We start from the raw sequence: 25638 nt of genomic DNA, 5'->3' as shown, positions 1-25638 counted from the left end.
ATCACCCAGGGCCAAGGGAAGTTGATACATCATGACCTGCAATCACTCCACCCGACGGCGTGGCTCCTGACTTTGCAGAGTTCGGAGGGTTGACTATATTGCAAGAATGCAGGGACATTTTAGCAGCTGCAAGGTCCCCCTCCACTAACAAGTCATACGGCCTGAAGTGGATGCAGTTTTGCAGGTGATTCGAAACCCAGTGTGGGGAAAACCAGGAGAGGCTCAACCTGTTCCAGGTAACGCCGGAAGACATACTGCCATACCTCCTCAGACTAGCCAAGCAGGACCTCTCCTACAGCTCCATGGAAGCCATCTCTAGATATACTAGACCAGAGGTCGCCAAATGGTCGATCGCGAGCGACTAGTAGCTCGCCTGAGCCTCTTCAGTCGCCCGCACTGGGGATACCGAAAAATAAAAACTTTTTTTCGTTACATTATTTAATGGTCTGTTTTGCAGCTATTTTCTGTGCTCAGGATGCGAACACTGGTCGTCCCAATTGCAGGTAGGGAGCATGGCTGTTGTGCCACGTGGAGCTGCTTGTAGATTCACTGACAGATGTCAGTATCACGTTCTGCTTCTGCAGGCTGCCTGTAGTACCACAGTTGGCCTTGTGCGCCCCCATGACACTGTCTTGCTTAAGCAAGCTGCTCTTGTTTGCCAGAGATGTCGGAGGGGCTGGGAGGATCAGGATCATTGTGACCATGTAATGAAAATATCACAGTAGCACTGCCTCTCGCCTGGAAATGTTCAAAATAATATTTAAAAAATGGTGCAATTTCTTTCATGTGGCTTCTTTCCAAACTCCACACTGTACATTTCCACTTTAAATCAGTTCCATGACACAGGTACACCCACTTTTAGTACATTAAGCGGTCCATAGACACGCTGTACAGTAAAAGCCTACCAGGGTAGCTCAGCTGGTTGACAGACTGATGCTGAGATGTTATATATTCAAAACTACATGTTAATCGTATGCCTTTTTGCAATGCCTTATAAAAAAAGGGCTATAAAATGTGTTTGGCCAGGGCATGGGTTGGGCTGGTTGCTTGCTTATATTCAGGGAGGAGGGGGGATTTTTCTGCCCCTGTAGTGAAAATCAAAAGTTGCCACCCATTGATCCACAGTTTCATTTCCTAAAACCTGCTGTCAGCACAACAGAAGCATTTATCTGTGATTAACCAGTTTGACAAGCAGATAACATATTTATAAATATAACCTGTGCTAAAACACAGAGGGGCACACAAATAACAGAGTATGTGTGGTGTCTGACAAAAAAAAACATTTCAAAGAAAACTAGTGAACGCAAGCAGCATTTTTCAATTTGGAAATTACTGTATTTTTATGAAGTGTGAAATGCACATTTAGAAAACAATAGTGTGCCTAGCATGTAGAAAGCCTGCATAAAACGCAAAGCAAGAGGCGCAAAAATTACAGGATATTTGTGTGGTAGTCCAACAAATATCTGTCTTTTTTGAGACAGCTACTAATAAATAATAATGCAACAAAGAGGTTTTTGAAGTTCTTAATATAATCGCGAAGGAATATGTTATTCCATCTGTTTATAGAGGGGAAATAATTGGGCCCAAAAAATATTGGTTAAAATTCGGAGGTTTATATACATCCCCACCCCGATATTGCCCGCTAGTAGCTCTCCACTGTTGGCCTCCACTACAAGTAGCTCTAGCTAACGTAAAGGTTGGAGACCCCTGTACTAGACGGATCGAAGATACTCCCCTCTACGGCCGCAGACTCATCTAGCACTGCCTCGTAGTCTTCTTTAGGGTTTTCCCCTCAGTCAAACGGATATCTTAACACCATACTCTTGGGAATCATAAAGAAACCATTTGAGCCGATGGCCACTACATCACTGAAATATCTGTCGTGGAAGGTAGCTGTTCTGGTGGTGGTAACATCGTCCAGGAGGGTATCCCTGCTGCAGGCCCTCGCAGTTAACCAGCCCTACCTGCGTTTTCAAAAAGACAAGGGACTCCTATGACCAACCCACGGTTTATTCCCAAAGTTCCCTCAGTCTTTAACAAAAACTCAAAAATCGCACTGCCAGTCTTCTTTAACAATGTATAATTTATAAATAACTTTTGCTCACTGTGTTTGAAGTCTGGGTCGATATGTTTTTTTAGTGATGAATATTTTGAAAAAATTAACTTTAAGAACTTTTGAAGAATAATTGCATACAGTCTATTTTTTCAGGACTAAGTGTGCTGGAAAATCAGTGATCTTGTAGTCTGGTTGATGAGATAATTGTAAGAAATTAAGTCGATCTCCTTCTTTACAAATATATTCTTCAACAAGCCAACATCGCCCCAGCAGAAGTAGCATTGCATCCCCTTGATGTCAAGCAAGCGTTGAAATACTACATTGTCTGGTCCCAATCCATCTGCAACTTCGACGCAGCTTTTTCTAGCGTATGGTCCAATGAATAAATGCAATCCACTCTCGAAGCAAAGCATAGCAAGGTGGATCTCCTCTACCATCGCATTCTGTCACCAGTAAGCAGGTAAGCCCCTCCAGGTGCCCCCACATGCACACTCCACAAGAACAATGGCTGCCTCGATGGCGTGGTGGTCGGGGGTCCCGATCGTAGCCATTTGCCAGGCTGCTACCTGGTCAGTGCCAGATAACGTCATGAGGCACTAGTGCCTGGAGAAGCAGCACGCCAAGGATGTGCAAGCAGAGATTGCAGTCCTGCAATGCCTGTTCCAATAAGGTATGCTTCTAATGTTTTACTGAGCGGAAATTTAGTGGTTTTTACCTTTATACACCCCAGTCTACTGTGTAATGCTACATAATCTATTCATAGCTTGTGAATTTTTCTGGTTCTTAAGAAAAATGGGGGCTTAGGTCTGTAAGCAAAGATTTCTCTTTTAGACAACTTTATCTCCTCCATATTTTATGTATCCCCAAACTTTTTGCTTTTGAACCTGTACTGACTTTTTACACAGAAGTGAAGGTTTCAGCTTCAGTTCACTGGCCTTTTGCTCATGTGTCATGGGAAAACTCATTAGGCTTTCAGACTATCAGAACTGGGAATCGGTTTCCCATTTGTCTTTTACTTTTGATCTGTTTTGTTAACTTTTCTAACAGTGCGCGTCGCCTCTTACATGCAGTGCATGGGGATACTTTTGTATCCCCTGTGAGGAATCAAGAGTAAGACTCGGACACAGTGGCATTTTAGTGCTGGGTACAGACTTTTATTCTCACAAACCACGAATGACGTAATGGAACCGGCACTCTTATAGTAGACCTCTCTCCTCGACACTACTAGGCAGTGTACGCCTGAAATCTATGTACACTCTGCAACCCAGCACGCTGAACTTCTGAGACGCTCAGTCCAGTCCTGTAACCGGTAGACACGGTCCTCACTGTTACCTACACACCGTTGCCCTGTTCTCACTACCGTCATGGATAAAGCCAACCAAATTCCTACCTCACCTTATGTATTGCCTCAGTCAACATCCATCAAATCCACTACCTTCCTACCAGAATTAAAACTAGTAAGCAAGCATCATCACTTAGATGCTGTCTCCTCTACTGACTCAGAAGGTACCTTATCTCTCAACCAAGAGCCAAAAAACCCTACCACCAGACCAGTACCTAACATAACATACTCCACTGAAACCAGAAATGTTAGGCTTCGTTCAAGATTTACTGAACCTTCTCTCCTCAGGCTTGCCTGTCTACTAATCCTGTGTTTAACAACCCGTCCACCAAGACCAACAATACAAAAGAAATACAAAACTAGGCAGAGAAACCCCATCACTAACCCTCCAATCACGGATACCACGATTATCAAAGGTGCCCTAATTAACGCGAGATCCTTGGCAGCACATGCCATTGACAGCTGACCTGATCACTTCAGATGAATTAGACTTCTTAGCTATTACGGGAAACTTGGCTCCACGCTGCTGCTAGCCCTTCTCTCTTACTTGCGATACCAGAGAACTACACCATCTTGAGAACAGACAGAGAAACCTCTAGAGGGGGCAGCATTGCTTTCATTGCCAAGTCGAATATAGGGCTGAGAGTATCCTCCTCACCCCATGTCCAGTCCTGCAAACTGCTCTCCGTGAAACTCCCCATATCGGAGTCTCGGACCGTAATGGCGCACCTAATCTATAGACCTCCAGGTCCCATCGGCTCCTTCGAGGAAGACCTTACCACCATAATATCCACAAAAATACCAAACCTACCTTGCAAATACTAGTGCTAGGAGACTTTAACCTTGGTTTTAGCAACCCTAATGATCAACACACATTGGCGCTCTCGAACACCCTCACTGAATTTGGCCTCACACAAAGAGTCAAGCAGCCTGCCCATGAGAAAGGCAGAACCTTAGACTGGGTGGCCGGTCTCAATTGCGAGACCGTGATTACCTCCATTGTACCCCAGTCGTGGACTGACCACTACTTAGTATCCTTCACTATACAAGCTAGTACTCCACCCACCAAGACCATGCCAATAGCTCCCCCATTCCTTACTAGGAACAAACTGAATATCACAGTGGACAGGCTAATGCCACATCTGTTGCCAATCGTGAACCTGTTGCCGGCTACTTCTGACCCAGCTACCTTAGTGGACTTCTATAACTCTATTACACATGCCCTAGATATTATTGCCCCACTCAAATTGTATAAGAGCAAACCTAGAGCCCACTTGAACTCATGGTTTACACCACAACTTAAAGCCTTTAGAGCTGAAAAAAGGAAAATGGAAGTCCAGTGTTAAAACCTCCCGACTAAGGACAACAAATGTAGCTTGTTGAAAATCTCTGCTAAATATAAAGCTGAAATACTACTCACTAAATGAGAAACCTATAACAGGATCAATAAAGCCAGTTCAAGCACCAAGGAACTTTTTATTATTCTTAGAGACTTGGAAGCCTGTTAGGGAGAATTCTCATTTCATGGCTAATTTCCCTTACCTAGTGAGTCCCTTAGCAGCTTTGCTGGATCTCTGGAGTTGTTTCTTTTCCACTTAGTAAGAGTGTGAGCTTTTCACCACTCTTACTTGTATTTTGCTATGTGTTCTTACCTGTTTTTGTGATTATGGGCTCTGGAGTACACCACTTCAGTAGCCCCCTTCTTTTTGTTTGTCACACAGCACCTTCTGTGCAGTGGCACAGGGTTGTCATTCAGACTTCCCACTGACTCAATTTCTGAGGTGACTACTGTCTCCCAGACAAGGGTAAAGTTGCCATTAACTTTACTTAGTCAAACATAACCACAGATCCAGTACACCCTATCTTACATGGAGTACTGGAAGGGTTAACTCGGAACTCTTTTTATCTGTACCTCCTAGAGCATTATTTCACTCTTTTAACATTTAGACATGGCTGGTGGCAGTGGTATCTACCCTAGATTTCTACCACGGTTATTTTATATAACCGTGGTAATATTGTAGGCTATTGTGTTAGCCTCAAACTTAAACCCGCTTGACCAAATCATTTTTTCGTTTGGCTCCGGTGCGGTTTATTCGCCATTTCTTTTTGTGAAACTCCTTCTTGTGTTTTTCTTTGCGTGGCAAACCAGGTTCGCCTTCTTTGTTCAATGTATTTTGGCAGGCTTCTACCTCGAAGCCCTCCTCAAGGCGCCTGGGTGTCTAGGTGGGTTGAATGTGAGGGAGGGGTGTAGTCACCCCCTGCACAGGGTATCCTAGGAAACCCAAGTCGCACTTTGTCATGATTGGCCAGAGTAGTTGTCCGGGCTGGACAAACCCCCCTGCTGGGTGATTGACAGCCAGGCTGTGTGAATGGGGGGTTTTCGCATAAAAGGCATGTCTCTTGGGCTGGAAGTCAGAGAGTCGCCACTGGACCTACAAGGAACGGTATCAGGTAATATTATTCCCATATATATATGGTTGCCGTAAATAATATCGCCGGGAAAAGGTTGCAGCGATATTATATGGGTGACCACATATATGGGGACAGGGGCAAAAACATTTTTTTTAAAAAAAAAAGAAAATTAAAAAGAAAAAAATACATTTGGGGGTTTCGGGGGGTGTCCCCCGCATGTTCCATGCAATAATGTCGCCACAAAAACCGGCCATTTTTCAGCGATATTTTTGCATGGTGAGATCTTTGTGGCGACATTATTACATGGAACCCAAGGAACCGACGAGAAGTGGAGGAGAGGTCGACTGCTGCAACTACCCCGTACCAGTAAAGCCCTGATGCAGTCCTGCGCTATCTACCCTTCAACGACTAAGAGGAGATCCAGTCCGGACTCTTCTTCCCTGGAGCCTGGTGGGGATAACCAGCTCATCTTCTTGAGCCAGAGGTTGCCTTTGTGGTTGAAATCGCTGCACACTGCTTTAGTGGTCCGGATAGCCACCTGAAGACCCTCTCCTGTTTTTAAGGAGTGCACCTTTTATTCATTGTCGCTGCTGCCGGCCTCATCCCTGTGTGGTGCGGACCCCCTTATAGTCCTCCTTCGTGCTGAAGCTGCAGGAAAGCGTGGGTCTGCGGGAAACTAACAGAAACAACTGCCGTGGCACCAGCTTCGTTCTTTGAGAAAGGTACTGTCCTGTTTGAGGAATTTTGGGTGAAATCCCTATTTCTCTACTTTAAGGCTTGTCCTTACTTTTCTCTCCTTCTTATAACTTTTGCTTCCGAACATTGACAATATCAAAGTACTCTTGGCAACGTTGAATCTCGAACTGTCCGACGGTGTGATCCTCGACAACAAGCACCCGGTGTCACCTGACTTTGGCTCTGGCCCTTTGACTCTTGAATTCCTGTCTGTGTGTTCTTCGATTCTGTCTGCCTAACCAACATATTGCCTGTGATATTTGCCCCATCTCTCTCTGGGTATTTCGGGTGCTAAGTGTGTTTTTACCCCGGTAGCATTTCTTGCCGCAGATATGCGTTTATGTAGTAGACGGAACTGTCAAAAAGTGATCGCAATTGTATTCACGGTAACGTGTTCTGTTTCGTAACACCAGTCCATTCAAACACAGGGTACTTACCTCGAATAATACTGTACAAAGTGAATTGGTTAGTTGTAAATTTTACATGTGGTTTTTCAATTTATAGAAGTGTTGTGTTGATAACAAATGGTTTAAAAATAAATGTACTTATCTTTTTACCTAAACCCTTGAGTCAGTGTTTGCTTGAGTCACAGTACTTGTGGTCCCTTTATGTAATCTCTGCTACTGCTCATATACTCTTGAGATAAGCCTGGCTGCTCCGCTACTGCTACCACTCTAACATAGTAGTACAGGCTTGTACCAGAGGTAAACCTTGTATTGCCACCTGTAGTCTTAATTGTGTGTAGTGGTCCCTAAGGGCACTGCACAGGATTCTGCCTAACAAAGCCCCCATTCCTCCTGTGGACACGTGCAGGATCAAGTATGGTGCACTAACATCCAGAATGCACGCTCTAGCAAAATGTCCCTCCTCCAAAGAAAAATAACAGAACAAAATGTGAACCTGTCCACTACAGGCTCACATCACAAAAATCAAGATCATATTCTGAAACCCTTTCCACGCTTCAAATTTGCACAAGTCACCCCCGAGCAGTGGTAAATATCATTGCCTTGCTTAAACCTACAAGGTGTAAGGGCGATATTTGCCCAGCCCAGATTATCAAAGAAGCGGCCAGTGAGCTAGCTCCCTTCATTACCAAACTAATTCATGCTTCATTTCTATCATGCAACGTTCCTACACATCTGGAACTCCTCATTTTAGGAACTTCGGCCAACATTAACAAACTTAGCAGTAAATACTCTGCCTTCAACATCGACGGCATCAACACTAATGTGGCTAAGGAGGTCAAAACCTTAGGTTTTTACCTAGATTTAACTCTCTGTCTAGGCAAACAAGTTAAGGCTACTGCTTCAGCAACAGCCTACACTTGCAAGCTGATACAAGCTTGCAAACCATTCCTCTCCACTGAAAGCTGCATCATGCTAGCGTGAGCATTAATTCTATCCAAACTTGATTGTAATGCCCTTTACTTGGCAAGTAAATACATTGTCAATAAACTTGAAATACTTCACAATAACACCCTGAGAACAAGAATTGCCCTTAGCACACCTAGGAGACAACATATCTCAGAGGCTAGACGGAACATTAACTGGCTTACTATCAATGACAGAATTCAGTTCAAAACTGTCTCGCTCACATACAAATGCCTCAATAACTCAGCCCACGTTACTTAATGGAAAATATTATCAAAAAAACATCTACACGACCAACTAGGTTAGCCAACTCTTTCTGCCTTTTAGTCCCAAGATTTAATCTGAAAAAACCAGGAGGCAGCAGCTTTCCCGTTATGACCTCCCAATTATGGAACTCTCTTCCCATTTCTTTGAGAACAGACCAGTCATTTCACAGTTTTAGGAAAAACACCAAAAACCGGCTACTCACCAAAGACTCATGAAGTGTTGCTGGATATTCTAGATCTCCTTCTCACTGCATAACTCTGTCTACTCTTATGTAAATTATAGATGTAAGGCAAACTATGTATGTACTATTACATTCTTTTTTGTGTGTATAATGTATGCTAATTTCCTGTCTGCAAGTTGAAAACGGAGGCATGTATATAATGATTGTAACCTAATTTGTATCCTTGAAACTGACATGTATGCGCCCAGATACCCATGGGTCCGGTGCGCTTTATAAATTAATAAACAAACAAACAACAACAAAAAGAAGTGTTTGGGGAAAGCCTATCTATCCCTAAATCTAGACGAGGTTTCCCCTGCCTCAACAAAACTACGGAACGTCTGTGTCAGGATGTCCAAATCACAGAGTTCAGTCCTGTGTCCAAAATCTTAAACTGACCCTCACACACTAAAATCAATAAAACGTGAAGATATCGATGTCTGTAAGATGTACACCTGCAGCTTACTTTCAAAGTTCCAAACATAAAGTTCAAAAAGTGAAGAAAAGAAAAACAAAGTTCTACCAGAAAAGCGACCTTCCCGCCCCTAGATTACTTCTGTCTTTTCAAGTGTCACTTTAACCTGTTTCAACTCACAAGCGGGACAGCTCTTCCCTTAAAGTTCCTTAAATAACACAGTTCTTTTTGATATACAGTTCTTGCTTTCTGGGCCTTAAATGTTCCTTTGCAAAGGGGTATGATTCTTCCCTTTCAGAATTGTACTTATTCCAGAATTCACCTTCGGGGAACTTCCTCCCCTTTTCTCTTATCCCTGGTTTACTCCCCTGTCAGGGTTTTATGATATTGCTACTTGGGTGTGGGTCCCAGACTTGCAGTATGCTTGGTTTACTCTCCTGCCAGGGCTTTTTCAGTTCAGAATTCACTCTTTTGTATCCAGGAAATGATATTCTTCATGTATCTAGTCACCAACCCTTTTCCAACAGTCTCATTCTCTGTATAAAGTTCAACATTGCTCCCCCCCCTATCACAGTTCTACAAACACTTGCCGGGGCTCTCTTGCCCAAGCTTTTTACACTTTAAGTCTCCCTCAGTTGGGCTCAGACCGCTTTTCAGATGTCAAATACTTTCAAATGTGCGTGGCTTCTTTACAGACCACTGCACAACTACTTCAACTCAGAATTCAATATTCAGCTTTTCCTCTCCACTTCTCTCTGGATTAACTTGGTTCACTTTCAATCATTTTTATCACTACAAACAATGTACCATTCACAGAGACTTACGAATTGTCTACATCCCTTCGCCGGACCACTCCGTTAATCAGGATCGCTGATTCCACAGCTGTCCTTGCTTTAAGGTACATTTGCAAGGCCTGCAGCCTTCACTTGCGATATATTGTTGCAAACTAGAATCTTTCTTAGCGCACATCGGTCCCTCCGGTTACTTGCCAACTCACCGGCTGCGTGCATCTTCCTTCTTGTTTCTGCAGTTTTCCACGAGTCAAGGTTAACACCACAGGTTTAGCCTCGCCTCCCCAACTCTGCCGTTCGCCTAGGAGGGTTGCTGGCGTCCGTTAAGCACAATTCAATTTCCTGGTTTTCTCCAGGGGTCTCCCTCGATCGGCCTCGGAGCCCCTCCTTAAATTTCACACATATGTCTCCCTCAGCGGGGCTCAGACCCCTCAAAAGGTTTACAAAATAAATGTCCTTGGATTTCCAGTCCCAGAATCCTTCATTCAGATTTTGCTCCCACTTCGCTAGCTTCCTCTTTTGACAGTTTTGGGAGCTGCAGGAGTTTATGGGGATTCTTGTTGAGGTCGGGGTCTCGCCACCTGCCCCTCAAAGGCCTGGGCTTACCTGTTTTTCCCAGGGGATGAGCTCTGGTGTGGGCACCGCCAGGTACCCCCAAATGCCCCTGGTCTGGCTTTCTGGAGGTACAGTTCTCTTTCCACACTGTATGTCTATTTGGTTATTTCTTACGCGCACCGGGCAGAATAAACTGAATTCGGGCGCGGTTCTTAACTAAAAAGTCGAGTTCTAGCTGTGATGAACTGTATTCGCCCTTATTACTTAGATTCATTTAAATAAGATGGTTTTAAGTTCTTTTCTGAAGCCTTCTAATGAGGTGCATGATCGTATACCTATAGGTAGCTGGTTCCACAGCTTTGGTCCAAACACAGAAAACCTCCCGTCACCCTTTGAGGTGCATTGGTGGACGTCCCTCGGACCAAAGAGTTTATCTCCTGACCAGAGGTCTCTGGTTGGCTGGTAATGGTGGATTCTGGTATTAAGATATCTAGGTGCGAGTTCATAAAAACATTTGTACATAAAATGCTCCACCTTGAATTTAATTCGGTTCTCCACCATGAGCCAATGGAGTGCTCTCCGAGATGTTGAGACATGTTCCCTTTTTCCCAGATGGGCAATTAGCCTGACTGCCGCATTCTGGGCCCTCTGGAGTCTCACCATCTGTTTCACTGGGATCCCTGTCATCAGACTATTACAATAGCCGAGATGGGAATTTACCAAAGCTCCTACAACCACAGAAAGATCTTGAGGTGGTATAAAAGGGAGTACGGTCCTGAGCATGCACAAGGAGTAGTACACTGCTTTAACTTTGGACCCTACCTGGGCTTTGCTGGCCAGGTTTTCTTGCCAAGTGCACCCAAGGTATTTCACTTTCTTCGAAAACGGAATGTCTTCACCCAGGATCTGCGGTGTTATATTTTTTTCTTCATTGCTCTTTTTTTTCTCTGATCTAAATATTATTACTTCTGTTTAAGCTGCATTGAGCTGCAGCTGGTTACACGCCATCCATTTTTTTTATATCTTGCATGCACCGGTCAATCCCTTGAATTGCCTCAGACAAATTATCTGTCTCCACGTAAATCTGGGTGTCAGCATATGAATGGAATCGTAAACTGTGTTTTCTCACAATATCAAACAGTGGTCGGATGTACAAGTTAAAGATCAGAGGTGAGAGCGCTGAGCCTTGGGGGACTCTGCATCTCAACTGTATTAACTCTGAAAGGAAGGCTCCCAGTATCACCTGCTGGGTTCTATCCTGCAGGAAGGAGTCAAACCAGTCCACCACTACTTTAGTAGCTCTCCCTATTTTTTCAATCCGTTGAAGGATGATCTTATGATTGATCGTGTTGAACGCCGCCGACAGGTCGAGCATCAGTGGTATCCTAGAGCTTCCCCTATCTGCAGCTTCCAACAGATCATCCTGGACTGCCAATAAGGCAGTCTCTGTACCATGGTTTGGGCGGAACCCCGATTGATATTCATCTAGAAGGTCTTTACTGTCTACAAACTGCTGGAAATGGTTGCAGACGATTTTTTCTAGGATTTTAGTGGGCCAGCATAAGTTGGCAACTGGGCGGTAGTTTTTCAAAACCATAGGATCTAAGTTAGGCTTCTTCAACAGGGGTTTTACCAAAGCTCCCTTAAGTGAGAGTGGGGCATAGCCCTCCATTATGGATTTATTAACAAAGGAGGTTATAAATGGAGTGAGGTTAGCTGCCAAGCGAATGGCAGTGCATGCTGGCATAGGAAAAGCCGAGTCCTTTGTGGGTTTTAATTGGAGTATTAGGGCTTGAACTGCTTCCTTCTCAATGGGTTGGAAGCAGAAGCTCTCTTCTTTTTCCTGGTTTTCTACCACTTCTATCTCTCCTCTGGGTTCTTCCCACTCTTCCGCAATCATCACTTCGGTAATGCTCTTCTGGATATCCACAATTTTTTGTTAAAAAAAACCATTGAACTTGTTAGCTTGCTCCTGTGAGTCGGCAGTGGGTGCTGCCATACATTTAGGGTGCCTAAACCTTGTCACTACATCAAATAGAGCTTTATCTTGATTACCTGCCTGTTTGATTTCTCCTTGGAGGAATTCTTTTTTTGCCACAAATGAGGCGTTTTTATATTCCTTTAAGCGGGCTCTCGCCTTCTCAGCATCTCTAATTTGGAAGACCTCCAAAACCTCCCCTGTACTCGCAAGCCGAGCAATAAGGCAGTCCTCCAGTTCTCCCAGGGTCTTTCCAGCTCGAGTTTTCTCCCTCTGGCTTCCGTGCACCATCCAGTATCCCCAGCTCGCTCAGAGTGTGCCTTTGTGCTCTGCCTTTTTATAGTTAGGGGGAGGCTCAGGTTAGACGGATTGTCAAGGGGGGGCATGACCTTGCCTGACCTTGTTAAGGAGACAGTCTGTTGTTAAAAGGGAAGAGCCGGTCTTCTGTGTTTGAGTGTGTTTCTCCTCCGTGATCTTCATTCTCTCAATCCCTCTCTTCTTTGTCTGTGTTTAGAAAGGGGGGGGGTTGGAAAGTCGGTGTTTTCTGGTTATTATGGGAAAATTGGGTTTAACATATCCTATGTAGCCTGAGGGGATGTCAGGTAGGGGTGTGTCAGAGAGGGGGGGGGGGGGGGAATACTGCGTCTCTCCCGAGGGCATTCCTCCCGCTGTCCCCAAGGACACCCTTTCCAGGGGATCCTCTTGCACTGCTCCACCCCCAGGGTCTGGTTCCAAAGGCGATGGCCGTGCCCTGGCTGCCTGAACAAAAGATCCTCGGGGTCTATCCGTGAGAACACCCTCGGGTTTCTGACAGGTGACTGTCTCTGGAACCAGCTTTCCTCCATCTGGTAGTGTCCTGCAGAGGCCTGCAACAGTGCTTGCTGCATTTCTTCATTGGAAAGGGTTGCACTCAGCTTCTGGACCTGACCGGAATCCACCTTGCACCCGCAGCTCCTGGACTTCTTGTAGGGATGCAACGGTGGGAAACCCTACCTCCAGCGACTCCAAGTCAACCTTCCTAGTCACTTGGGAAAATTGGAGTAAGGGTGGTGAGTAATCGCAATAGTTGGAGCCACCCCTGTCTCTCCTTTAATAAACCTTAGAATACACTTTGGGTTATTCCATTCCTCCGCTTTTTAAATGTTGTTCTAAGAGATAGAAAAAACATCTTACTTACCTGTAATATTCTCGAAGTCTACTGCAACATGTTTTCACCACCACAGGAATCTTTTCTACCTTTTGTCCCCTCCCCTGAGAAGAAGCTTTTCTGACTTTTGGGCACAAGGCACCGTTCAACATAGGGATTGGACTTATAAAGTTAGGGTATTATTCTTGTGAACGGGTTTTCCATACTGCATCATTACTTACCTTCTTTTAGTTGTTTAAGTGAATTGTATGCTTTTCTACAAACCAAAGATGACTATATATGTTTGATAACTTCAGTGTTTGATAATATTACTTGCTTGATACATTTTTCTCATGTGTTTTGGGCCTACAATAGAGTATTTTTTTACTTCAATGTCTAAGCAGAATTATTGTGTGCTTCACTGTGTCGACTCATTGTGGACCCTTTTACCACACTTGCTCACTCCTGAGACTAAGCCTGTTAGGGATAATTCTGTGTAAGACTAATTTCCCAAACCTATTGAGTCCCCCAGCAGCTTTGCTGGATTTTTGGGGTTTATTTTTTTCTCTCCTGCTAAGAGTGAGATTCTTTTGCTCCCACTCTTAGACATGATTTGAGGTGTTCCTTTCACTTTCCATGTGTTTTATGGGCTATGGGGTCTTTTACTCCATAGGGTCTCATGTGTTTTTTTTATGTGGGTTACACAGCACCCTCCGTGCCCTAACCCAGGGGTGTCGTAGCGACCCCCCAACATAGACTCCATACCCTGGGACTGACTACTGTCTCCTAGGGCATGTAAAGTCACCATTGGCTTTACTAGTCCCAAATTATGAACAGAAACCAGTACAAACCATCATATTGTGGACCTACTGGTCGGGGCAATTCGATTCCCCCGGGGTCTGTTCTTCGAGGGGGCACGTCTCCGTCCCCCCTGATCGAGTTTTGGCTGGTGGCGGTGGATACTACTTTTTATATTCGACCGCGAATATATCTCTATGGGATTTTCCCATTGTTCGAGGCTACCAACTTTAATTATTTAATTCTTATAGCCTCGAACATACCGCCGGTTTCTTTATTTAATATTAATTCACCGGTTGGTATTTTTTGCCAGAACTCGATTCTAAAATGGCGTTTGTGTTCTCTTCTGTGACTCCAACCCGAGTCGAGCCCTTTGTTCCACTTTTTGGCGGGCTTCTCCACAGAAGCCTCCAAAAGTGGTGCCACTCTGTCTGGGTACCACAGGAGGTGTGGGAGGGGGTTTAGGCACCCTGGACTGAGTTACCTTGGTAACTCAAGTCGCACTCTTGTGTGATTGGCCCAAGTGGTGAGCACTTAGCATGTTTGATTGACAGCTAGGCTGAGTGAATGGGGGTGTGCTGCATAAAAGCAGGGCTTTGGGGACTGGAACTTCAGAAGTCGCCACAGGACCTAAGAATCCGAGGAGGGAGAAGCTGAGCCGACCTGCAACGACAACACCCCCGGTGGAGCCCTGCTGAACCGTCTCACCACTTTTCCCGACGACAGAGGAGATCTCCAGACCGGAGAGTCTTCTTCCTTTGACTGGTGGGGATAACCAGTTTCGCCTTCTTTTCACCTTCCTGGAGCATCCCGTGGCCGCCTTGCCTGTGCCAAGCACCCCGGCAACCGGAACACCACGGTTTACCACTACCGCAAAGAGAAGGGTAGTACCTTTTAACCGAAGAACTCCGCGGCTGCTTTCTTCCCTGGCAGTGCAACGACCTTCATCTTTCCTCCACGGCGAGATATCTTCTTCCTCTGGACGAAACACCGACTTGCACCTGCTGCCCCCGCTGGAGCTTCCTTCACACTTAAGGTACTGTGTCCCGCCTGGCTTCCCTTGAGACAGATCGTTCGGGGTGACAGTAAAGCCTCGACTTTCTAACCTGGGCTGGCCTGGGACAACCTAGCTAACTTTTCCTGACTGTAATTTCATCCTTTTTGTGCGAACTGTCTACAAAGACTCTTTGGGCATAACCCCACTGGTGAACCTGGACCCCTTCTGCTTGCTCTCTCCAAGAGTGGGCCTTGCAATTGACTGCCTTGCTCTCCAGTAGAACTCTGCCTATCCTGCCTTACTGTGGTTCTTTGAGAAAGTATTGAAACTTGTGTGCTTCTTTAACTCTGCCTTTTTCCCTCCCTTTCTTTACAACTTATTAGAGTGCCATCTTATGTTAAGCGCTCACCTCTGTCTGAAAATAAGTGGTGTTTCTCACTAAGAATTGTCTAAAAGTGAATAGAGTTGTATATATATGATAGTGACTGTGTGCTGAAATTACTTGCCTCTTTTTTTTTTGCTAGTGTGATTTACAAGTGTGTGTTTTAAATAAATAATTATATACTTTTACACCAAAGCTCTGGTCAGTGTTTGGTTGTACTACTGTGTCTCTGTACCTATTGTGTATACTCTGCATACTGCCTAACTCTTCTTGAGGGAAGTCTGACTGCTCAGCCACAGCTACCAAGTGAATCTGTGTGGTAAAGACTGCTACCTAGTAGGTTTACTTCCAAACACCTGCAGTCTTCAATCTTTTGCAGTGGTCCATAAGGGAACTGCACAGGTTTCTGCCTAACAAAGCCTTGACCGCTCTCCACACTTACCTTGATTAGGTTTGGCTAACCACTCCGGGTTCCCCTGTTCACAATAACTTTGTGGGCCAAAGAACAAGTCCCTGAGGTTTAGCTCTATTCTGCCCAAAGCTCAAAGAATTAAGGATGATAAAGCTTTATAACAAAGTCATTGAAAAAGTTGGGCTGGACGCTGAGATGTGGTGGGAGACATTATATGGAGGCAAAAGCCAAAAACTATGTTTGCTTTGGTAAAATTCTTGGAAGCAGCGTTAGGAAACTTTGAGAAAATAGACCCCTGATCACAAACTGATGATCATGAGTGACGAGAACTATGGTCGTGCCTCCATTAGGAAGAGTCTGTTTTATGGGCGAATGTTAAAAGGAGAAATTGAGTTTTCAGTTGTTTTGTATGACCGATTGTCTAATGGCTATTGTCTATTTTCTCTTCTTGGCTCGCCTTTATCACAGAAGTTGGTAATCTGTAGATGTAAATTGTTAAAAGTTTTTTATAAACTAATAAAACAAATAAAAAAACAAACCTAACTAGGGCGGCCTCCTAAAATCTGTTCAGACGTCATGTTGTTTTTTCACTTTTAATAGACTTGCCTTATATTTTCCAGATGGGCTATGGCAGCCGAGCTCTGCAGCTGTTGCAAATGTATTACGAAGGAAGGTTTCCATGCCTGGAAGAAAAGGGTATTCAGAAGTCACAGGAGATAGTCACAGTAAGCAGTGAGGTATGCTATTTCCTGCAACAACTTTCTTTTTATTATGTTTTATTTCGGTTTACACTTAAGCATGGATGAAACCTATTCTACGGGAAGAGTTTGGAATTCAGGACTGTTATTTCTGTCATCATACTCTTTGAGGGGGATATTATTGTTGAGTTAATAACCTGCTCAAAAAACGCATGTACAAACTTTAATCTTGGCATACCATTAACTGTCCAATGCTGAAGATGAGGTTCAAATTGAATCTGACCTATCAATTATAATAAAAAAATAAGACAAGCCAGACCACACAGATGGCTTTATATACATCTCGTTCCACATTTTGTTCTGTCTAGCTAATTGAATTCCCATTACACTCCTTGTATTAGGTGAACATTTTTAGATACAATTGTTTGAATTGTAACAGGATGAACGTGTTAAGCTTTGTGTTGGGTAGATGTTAATTTTTTTTTGTTTGTTTTTTTCTCTTTTCCCTTCCGAGCCTACTCTCCTTCCTGTACTGTTTCTTCGTCTTGCAGTAGGGATTCCTCGTCACTGGTTTCTGTTGGATCCCAGTCACTTGACCCATCATGCGTGGGCCCAAATAATTCAGCTATCAGTTTTTTCCAAGCTATCAAGGTTCAGCCTCTTCTCCCCCCACCCCCAACATTGCTTGCCTCTTGCCATGCTGCCGTTTCCTCCTCTGCCCATTTCTGTAGATCTTTCCACCATACCTCTATTACTGGTCTATGACATGCCTTCCACCCCATTGCAATTTTCCTCTTTGCTAGTACATACGCCAGGTCTTTCAATTTACTCACATGCTTGAGTTTACGTGGTCTAGGAAACCCTCCTATCGGGCAAGCCCACACTGTATCCACCTCTATTTTAATCCCTTTGTCTTCCATCCTATGTGCTATTTCTCCCCAGAATCTCTGTTATTGGGCATGACCAAAACATGTGTACCATTCCGGCATTTTCTTCGTCACATTTGGGGCATGATTGTCCTGTATTTTTGAATTTGGCTATCCTTTGGGGTGTCATATACGCCCTGTGAGTAATATATAATTGTATCTGTTGTAATCAGGCATTTCTTGACACTTTTTTGTGATATCCCTGGGCACGCTCCCATATCCCATCACTCATTGGGGCACCCACTTCCTCTTCCCAGTCTTGTCTGAGTTGTACTACTTCCTTCCCCACTTTGGTCATCATCAGCTCATATATTCTAGATATTTTGTGCTCCCCCCTGCTATATCATATATTGTGTGTATGGTGGCATCCGGTTCATCTGCTAGTATTGCTTTGGACCATGTCTCTTTAATTCGCTGCACCACCCTATGATATGTGATGTACTGCCCTGTATGTAACCCCGTTTCCTCCACCAGCCCCTCAAAGTCCCTTATACTCCCCTCTTGCCATATATCGCCCTTCGTCACTATCCCCACCGGCTCCCAGTGCTTCCTAATCATTAGTCTTAGTTGCTTTTCTTTTCCCGCCAGAGCGACTAATGGGATCTGCGGGGAACACAGGGACGGGCTATCCATTACCTGACAGGCTTTCCGCCATATCTCCCATCCGAATGTAATCATTCTCGGGCGCCCTTCCCTATCTGATCTGGGCAACCACATAATTTCTTTTAGGAAGAATGGGGCGCAGTCCAGTTGGAACAGCCTGGGTTCATTTAGCTACATATTGTAGTTGACTTGCTATATAGTAAATTTCATTGTTTGGTAGTTTTATACCCCCTTTCTCGTGTGGGTTTTGTAGCTTCCAAAGGGCCACTCTGTTCCTTGTCCCCTGCCAGAGGAATTCCCTGCATATGCTGTTCATACTAGCAAAGAATCGCCTAGGTATCAAATATGGGATGTTCCCAAAATAGTGCAACAGTCTTGGGAGGCCCACCATTTTAAGCATTGCCCTTCGCCCCATCATCGCCAAGGGGCGCTTCACCCAGAACTTCATACTCTTTTCAATATTCCGGATAGCTTTCTCAGTGTTGTATTGGTGCTCTGCTTCCACCGTATGATATGTCTATCCCAAGATATCGGAACCTGCTGTGACCTCCCATGGTATCTGCAGGATCGGTAACTGCTCTAGCTGGATCCCTTTATACCTGCCCAGTGGAAATACACAAGATTTTTTGGGGTTCACAGCTATGCCTGAAACCTTGCAAATCGCTCCATCACTTCCAGGACATACTGGAGGTTTTCTTCCGGGTACCTTAGATACAGCAACATATCATCAGCGTACAAGGAAATTAGATGCGGTTCCCCCTTTATGGTGATGCCTATTATATCATACTGCTGCCTCGGGTATGTCGCCAGGGGCTCTAAGGCCAAAATGTACAGCATGGGGGACCACGGGCATCCCTGCCTAGTTGCCACCTCTCTGATATAACTGCTCCTGTCTTCACCCTGGCCAGCGGCGCACTATATAGTAGTTTGGCCCCTTTGAGATACTCCGGCCCTATTCTGTAATTGGTCAGGGTCGCAATCAGCCATGGCCATTTGACCGAGTCGAAGGCCGTTATTGCGTCCAAAGAAACTATTGCCATCTCACCCGCCTCCCCGTTTGCATGTTCAATAACTCGGTGGAGTCGCCTAAGATTGTTGGATATGTTCCTGTTAGGGACATAACCTGTCTGGTCGGGGTGTATTAATTTATTAATGACTCATTCTATTTGCCAGGACCGCCGTCAATATTTTGCTGTCCTGGTTCAACATCGACAGGGGTCTGTAGGAGCCGCACTCATGGCCAGGCTTATTTGGTTTGGGGAGTGGTATGATGATCGCCTCTCTTAGGGACTCTGGTAGTCTTCCGACTTCATATGCCTCATTTAGCATCTCTAAGAGCGGGGGGGGGGAAATACCTCATTTTTGTACATTTTATAGAATTTGCTGGTGAGTCCGTCAGACCCCGGGGTCTTATTAGTGGATAGTTGCCGTTCCCCCCGCTCGCTTCTTTTCTCCAGCTGAGCGTGGAGAGCGGTCGCCGGTGGCCTGAGGGGAACAGCAGGCCTGGGAAGCCCTGCCTGTGCCTCCGTGAGTGTTTTGTTTCTGCAAACCTAGTTTAATTGTTCTTCGCGCTCCTAGCGCGGTGTTTGGCCTGCTCCTGCTCCCCCCTCCCACTTCCTGGTCTTCCTCTCCCTCCCCGCCTCCCTGCCCGCCCACCCCCCCTCTGATTGGTTGTGTGCCTGCCTCCCCTCTGGCCTATTCGACGGCCGTTCCCCCCGCTCGCTTCTTTTCTCCAGCTGAGCGTGGAGAGCGGTCGCCGGTGGCCTGAGGGGAACAGCAGGCCTGGAAAGCCCTGCCTGGGCCTCCGTGAGTTTTGTTTCTGCAAACCTAGTTTAATTGTTCTTCGCGCTCCTAGCGCGGTGTTTGGCCTTCTCCTGCTCCCCGCTCCCACTTCCTGGTCTTCCTCTCCCTCCCCGCCTCCCTGCCCGCCCACACCTCCCCCCCCTTTCCTCTCCCTCTGCCTATAACCTCCCCCCTCCTGGGCAGCCCTCTGCCCGGCAGCCCCCGCGGCTAAGGGCCCCAGGCCAAAGGCGACTCCTACAGTGCGGCTCCCTGTGTGTCTGCAGGTGTCCGCAGGGGACGCCAGGCGCCAGTTCCACCTGTTCTCCGTTCCCCGGCCCACCCCTCCTACTCCTGGTTACATCCGCATGGGGCCTTGCCTCACTGTATTCACAGTTGAGGTTAACTATGGTGTTTTTCTCCCCTCGCAGGATTCTCAAACTTAGGTGGCCCGGTACCTAATACGCTCTACTGTTTTTGCTCTGAACTGTGGTAAACTAGGGTGTTTTTTTCTCCCCTCGCAGGATTCTCAAACTTAGGTGGCCCGGTACCTAATACGCTCTACTGTTTTTGCTCTGAACTGTGGTAAACTAGGGTGTTTTTTCTCCCCTCGCAGGATTTTAAAACTTAGGTGGCCCTGTACCTAATACGCTCTACTGTTTTTGCTCTGAACTGTGGTAAACTAGGGTGTTTTTTATCCCCTCGCAGGATTCTCAAACTTAGGTGGCCCTGTACCTAATACGCTCTACTGTTTGTTTGCTCTAATTGTGGTAACTTGTGCTTGCCGCTCACTTCCTGTCTGCGTGCTCTCGTTTCATCGGTCTCCCCCCCCTCCCTCCTACTCCATGGTGCTCTCTGTCTCGCCTATCTTCTCTAACTGCTTCTCCATTGACTATCCTGCTCTCCTCACTAAATCTGGTAGGAAAAAGTTTAAAAAGGACATCCTGGTCTCCAACCCAGGCCTCCCTATCGCTGACACCTACACTAGTGCCTGCTCTAAGGAAACTCTCACTGACATCCTCTTTTTCGTGCCTTCGCCTGACCTATGGACCCTTCATATGGTCTCTGTGCTCTCTCCTTTCTCCTCCTCTCCCATTAATGGTGGCACCTGTTGGGATGTCCTCTTGGCCCCCTTCCGCTCCTCTAAGGCCATCATTAATGTCTACGCTAATGGGACCATCTTGGTCCAAGGCCCTCAGGCCAACCTTCTCCTCTTTGATAGACGCTTCCCACACCTCATCAACTTCCTCTCCTCTCCTGCTGTCCCCCCTCCTCTATCCTTGGCTACCTTGCCTCTAACCTCCCTCCCTGCCCCCTCTCGTGCTCCTTCTTCACCTCCTTCTTCAACACCTCCGCAGGGCGTACCTCTGATCTGTACCCCTCCCCGGAAGCTCTTCAAGGAGGGCAACCTTCTCCACATTGCCACTCTAAATTCTCGCTCTGCCATCAAACACTCCTCTGATATCTGTCACCTTCTTGAGGAACTGGACCTCGACGTCCTCTGTCTCACTGAGACATGGTTCACAGCCAGCTCTGCCACCAGCTTTGACACACTCCTACCTGACGGTTACAAGATCCTCTCCATGCCCAGGCCTAACCGTGCAGGGGGTGGTGTTGCCCTTATCTTCCCTGAGTGGATTCCTGCCACTGTCACTCCTACGCAGACCTACTCCTCTTTTGAATGTCTTGTCTGCCGACTCTCTCTCTCTCCTAGCCATTCCCTTACCGTGGCTACTATCTATCGGCCACCTGGTCAAATTTCCTCCTTCCTCTCTGAGTGGGCTGACCTCTCCTCCTCACTCCTGTCCTCAACCACTCAACTCCTCTTTCATGGCGACTTCAACATCCACCTTGATGCCTCCAGTCCCTCCACTGCTCTCTTTCGTGACCTCTGCGACTCTCTCTCACTCTCTATTCTCCCGTCTGGGCCTACTCACTCTGCTGGGCACACTCTTGATGCTCTGATCTCTTCTGACCTTCCCCTCTCCGTCCCTCTCTCCACTCCTCTCTCCTGGAGTGATCACTTTCTCCTATCCTCCCACCTCACCCTCCCTACCCCACAGGCAAAGCCACCCTCTTCACTGCCACCTACCTTCTCGGTCATCCGACCCATGAAGCGTGTGTCAGTTGAGGCTTTCGCTGCTACCTTCTCGCCCCCCCCCGCCCCTTCGGCTGACTCCCACCCTGACACAGCCCTCTCTATGCTCCACTCTGCTATATCTGCTACTCTTGATATCCTTGCCCCCGTCATGAGAATCCGCCTGAAGCCCAAAGCCAAATGTAACTCCTGGTATGACTCCGATCTCGCCACCCTAAAACGCAAGTGCCGGGTTGCAGAGAGGAAATGGCGTGCTTCATGTTCATCCTCTGACAAACTGGCCTGCCGCCTGCTCCAAAGGCAGTATCGGCTCTCCGTTCTCACCAAGAAGAGAGCCCTTATCCAAGCCCGCATCTCTGCGGCATCTAACAACTCCGCCGAACTCTTTAAAATCTGCAAGGAGCTGGCCAACCCTGTTGCAGTCTCTACCTCTCCTGTCCCCTCCCAGGCCCTCTGCACTGCATTGGCCTCTCACTTCATCTCTAAAACTCAGGACATCCTGTCCTCGCTCTCCTCCTTTCACCTCCCTCCCTCCCTTCCCGGCTCTTCCTCTGGCCCTTCTGCAGTCACCCCCCCTCCCTCTTTCTCTGCCTTTCCACTTTTCTCTGACGAGGTTTCCAGACAAGTCCGATCTATGAAAGTCTCGTCTAAACAGGTTCACCCCTGTTCCTCCAAAACTATCAAGGACCACATCGACTCCCTGGCTCCTGCCCTGGCTGACTTTTGCAACCACTCCTTCGCCCCTGGAGTCTTCCCTTCCCCCCTCAAGCACTCCCTTGTGCACCCTCTTCTCAAGAAACCCTCTTCCGACCCCTCCTGCCCGGCTAACTATCGCCCTATCTCCATCACTCCCTTCCTGGGCAAGCTCCTGGAGAAACTGGCCATCTCCCAGCTAAACCTCCATGCTGAATCTGTTGGTAGTCTTCATGACCATCAATCTGGTTTCAGAGCTGCCAGAAGCATGGAAACTGCTCTCCTGAACATCCTTGAAGACCTGCTCTTGAACCTCGATTCCAACACTCCTTGTGTTCTCATTCTGCTCGATCTCTCCTCTGCCTTTGACACTGTCAACCATGCCATCCTGCTCAACTGTCTCCGTGAAAACCTGGGTATCACTGGTCGGGCTCTGGCGTGGCTGACCTCTTTCCTTTCAAATCGACCCTCCCAGGTCCAACTGGGGTCCTTCCTCTCCGACATCTTTTTCTCCACCTGTGGTGTCCCCCAGGGATCAAATCTCTCTCCCTGGCTGTTCAACCAGTATATGGCACTCCTTGCCCACCGCATCGCCGCTCTCTGCCCTAATTTCCAGTGCTATGCGGACGATACCCAGCTCATTTTCAGGCTACCCTCAGCCTCCCCCTCTCCTTCCCTCATCTCTGACTGTCTGTCTGCTATCCAGGAATGGTGTGCCACAAATGACCTCTGCCTTAATGCCAGTAAGACTGAGATCCTACTCATCGGTACACCCACTCCCTCCTTCCCTGCAGCTCTCTGGCCTGCCTCCCTTGGCCCCCTCCCTGCTCCTACCTGCAGTGCAAAAAACCTTGGGGTCATCTTCGACTCCACACTCTCCTTCTCTCCTCATATTTCTGACGTCGCTAAGAAGTCACACTACCAGCTGCACCTCCTCAGAGGTATTCTTCCCTTCCTCTCCTTTCCCCAGAAGCTCACTGTCTCCCGAGCCCTGGTTCTCTCGAAGCTGGATTACTGTAACAGCCTCTACCTTAATCTGCCTGCCTCCACTCTCCGCAACTCATACAGAACAGAACTGCGAGACTTGTCCTTGGCCTCAAGCCCAGGGACCGTATCTCTCCAGGACTGAAATCTCTACACTGGCTCCCAGTGGCTGCGAGGATAAAGTTCAAAACCCTCTGCATTGTCCACAAGGCCTTCTGGGGCCTTGGTCCTATATACCTTCAACTCTCTCTTCCCAAATATCTTCCTCCCCGAGCCCTTCGCTCATCCGCCTCCAACTCCCTCAGGGTCAGCCGCTTCTCGAAGCAACGAGCTGGGGGTAGATCTCTCTCCGCGGCAGGGGCCTCCCTCTGGAACAGCCTTCCTGCCTCCCTGAAACTTGAGGAGAACCATCTCCGGTTCCGGAAGCTCCTCAAAACCTTCCTCTTTGCCTCTGCTTTCTCTCTCCCTCTCCCCTGCTGAACAGCCAATTATTCCTCACTGATACTGCACTGATTCTGCAACTGGACCACTCTTAACGGCCTCGGTCCTGGGCCCAGCCACTCTCCACTTGCACTGATGCCCTGGAACCCCTCTGCACTGCGGGACTGTCTCTGTATCCCTACAGCCCCCCCCCCTTTCCAGCACTTGTTCTGCACTTACCTTGCACTTGCCACCAGTTGGCCCTATTTACTTATTACTTTACGCCACTTACCTTTACTGCACTCCCCCCCCTCCCCTTCCCCTTGCACTTTTCCCCCTCCCCCACCCTTGCACTTGCGCGATCTGAATGACACCTGGCCTAGTAGGATCGTTGTCTGTTTCCCCTTGTTTCCTCCCCTCCCTGCCTCGTCGCGCCTTGAAACACTTGTGTATAGGCGCGTTACAAATGCCATATCATATCATATCATACCTCTTCCAATTCCTCTAGTGTGATCAGTGCCTCTAGCTCCACAGCGCTAATCTGCGGCAATCCAATATCCTCCAGTGTTTCTCTTATTTCCTTGCTGTCATTTTCTTCCGCATCTCTGTATAGGATACGGTAAGTCTGTGAATTCCTGATTAACTCCCTCTTGAGTGTCTACTATACGCCCATCCTCTTTTGCTATAGTCCTGATTGTTGGTCTGGGAGTCTCGCTTTTGTATAGCCATGCCAGAACTCTCCCTGGTTTGTCCTCCCCGCATGCTGCCTCTCTATGTATTTTTTATAGTTGAGGTTGCACAGCCTTTCCCAATATCCCGCGCATTTCTGCTGCAGCCTACGTATTGCTTCATTATCTCCTTTGGTGTTCCCTCCCCTTTTCAATGCTATTTCTAGCTCCGTTTCCGCTTCTTGTAGTTCAGCCAAGATCCCTTCTTGTAGCCCCTTGGACTTGGCTATAGCTATCCCTCTCACTACTACTTTAAAGGCTTCCCAGAGCATACCCGCTGACTCCACGCTGCCAGTATTGATCTCAAAGTAGCTTATTATTTCCTCTCTCATGTCCTCTCTAAAAATATTATCCTTCAACGCCTCTGCTCGGAGGCGCCATGTCGGTATCTTCGCTCTCGGGGGCCGGTATTGCCATGCTAATATTAGCTGCGAATGGTCCGAAAGGACCCTCGCTTTATATTCTATCTGCGCTATTTCTGTCCTATTTCTGTCATCAGTTCATGTGTGACGAACACATAATTCAGTCTAGTGTGTAGGTTCTGGGGGCTGAATAGTGCGAATATGGTCTATCCTGTAGATGGCGTGACCTCCGTGCATCCTCTAACCCGAAATCCGCAAACAGAGACTGCAATGTCCTGGCAGCTGGGGTGGGTCTGTCTATTTTAGTATCTGATCTATCTATTTTCGGGTTTAATATACAATTAAAGTCTCCTCCCCAAATCACAGCCCCCCACCCCCCCAAGCTCCCGCTAAGTTTGCTATATAGTGTTCTGAAGTATGCCGCCGTATCCTGATTCGGGGCATATGTGTTTTATAATACTTATTTCCTTCTTTTCCACCAACCCCTTTAT

General features: G+C 46.9%; 1 protein-coding gene across 3 annotated transcripts in view; it reads left to right on the top strand.

The window, feature by feature from the left end:
- Positions 1-25638, top strand: part of NAT10 (N-acetyltransferase 10) — a 722602-nt gene that overhangs the window by 389710 nt on the left and 307254 nt on the right. For all 3 annotated transcript variants that reach the window (XM_069623384.1, XM_069623382.1, XM_069623383.1), the window contains exon 19: positions 16477-16593. In XM_069623384.1, coding sequence (XP_069479485.1) covers positions 16477-16593 — 117 coding nt within the window. The remainder of the gene's footprint in view (positions 1-16476; positions 16594-25638) is intronic.

This window comes from Ambystoma mexicanum, chromosome 11, assembly GCF_040938575.1.
Source record: "Ambystoma mexicanum isolate Mex_15411 chromosome 11, UKY_AmexF1_1, whole genome shotgun sequence".
NCBI lineage: Eukaryota > Metazoa > Chordata > Amphibia > Caudata > Ambystomatidae > Ambystoma > Ambystoma mexicanum.
The sequence above is the reverse complement of the archived record's forward strand: the minus strand, read 5'-3'. Positions and strand labels throughout refer to the sequence as shown.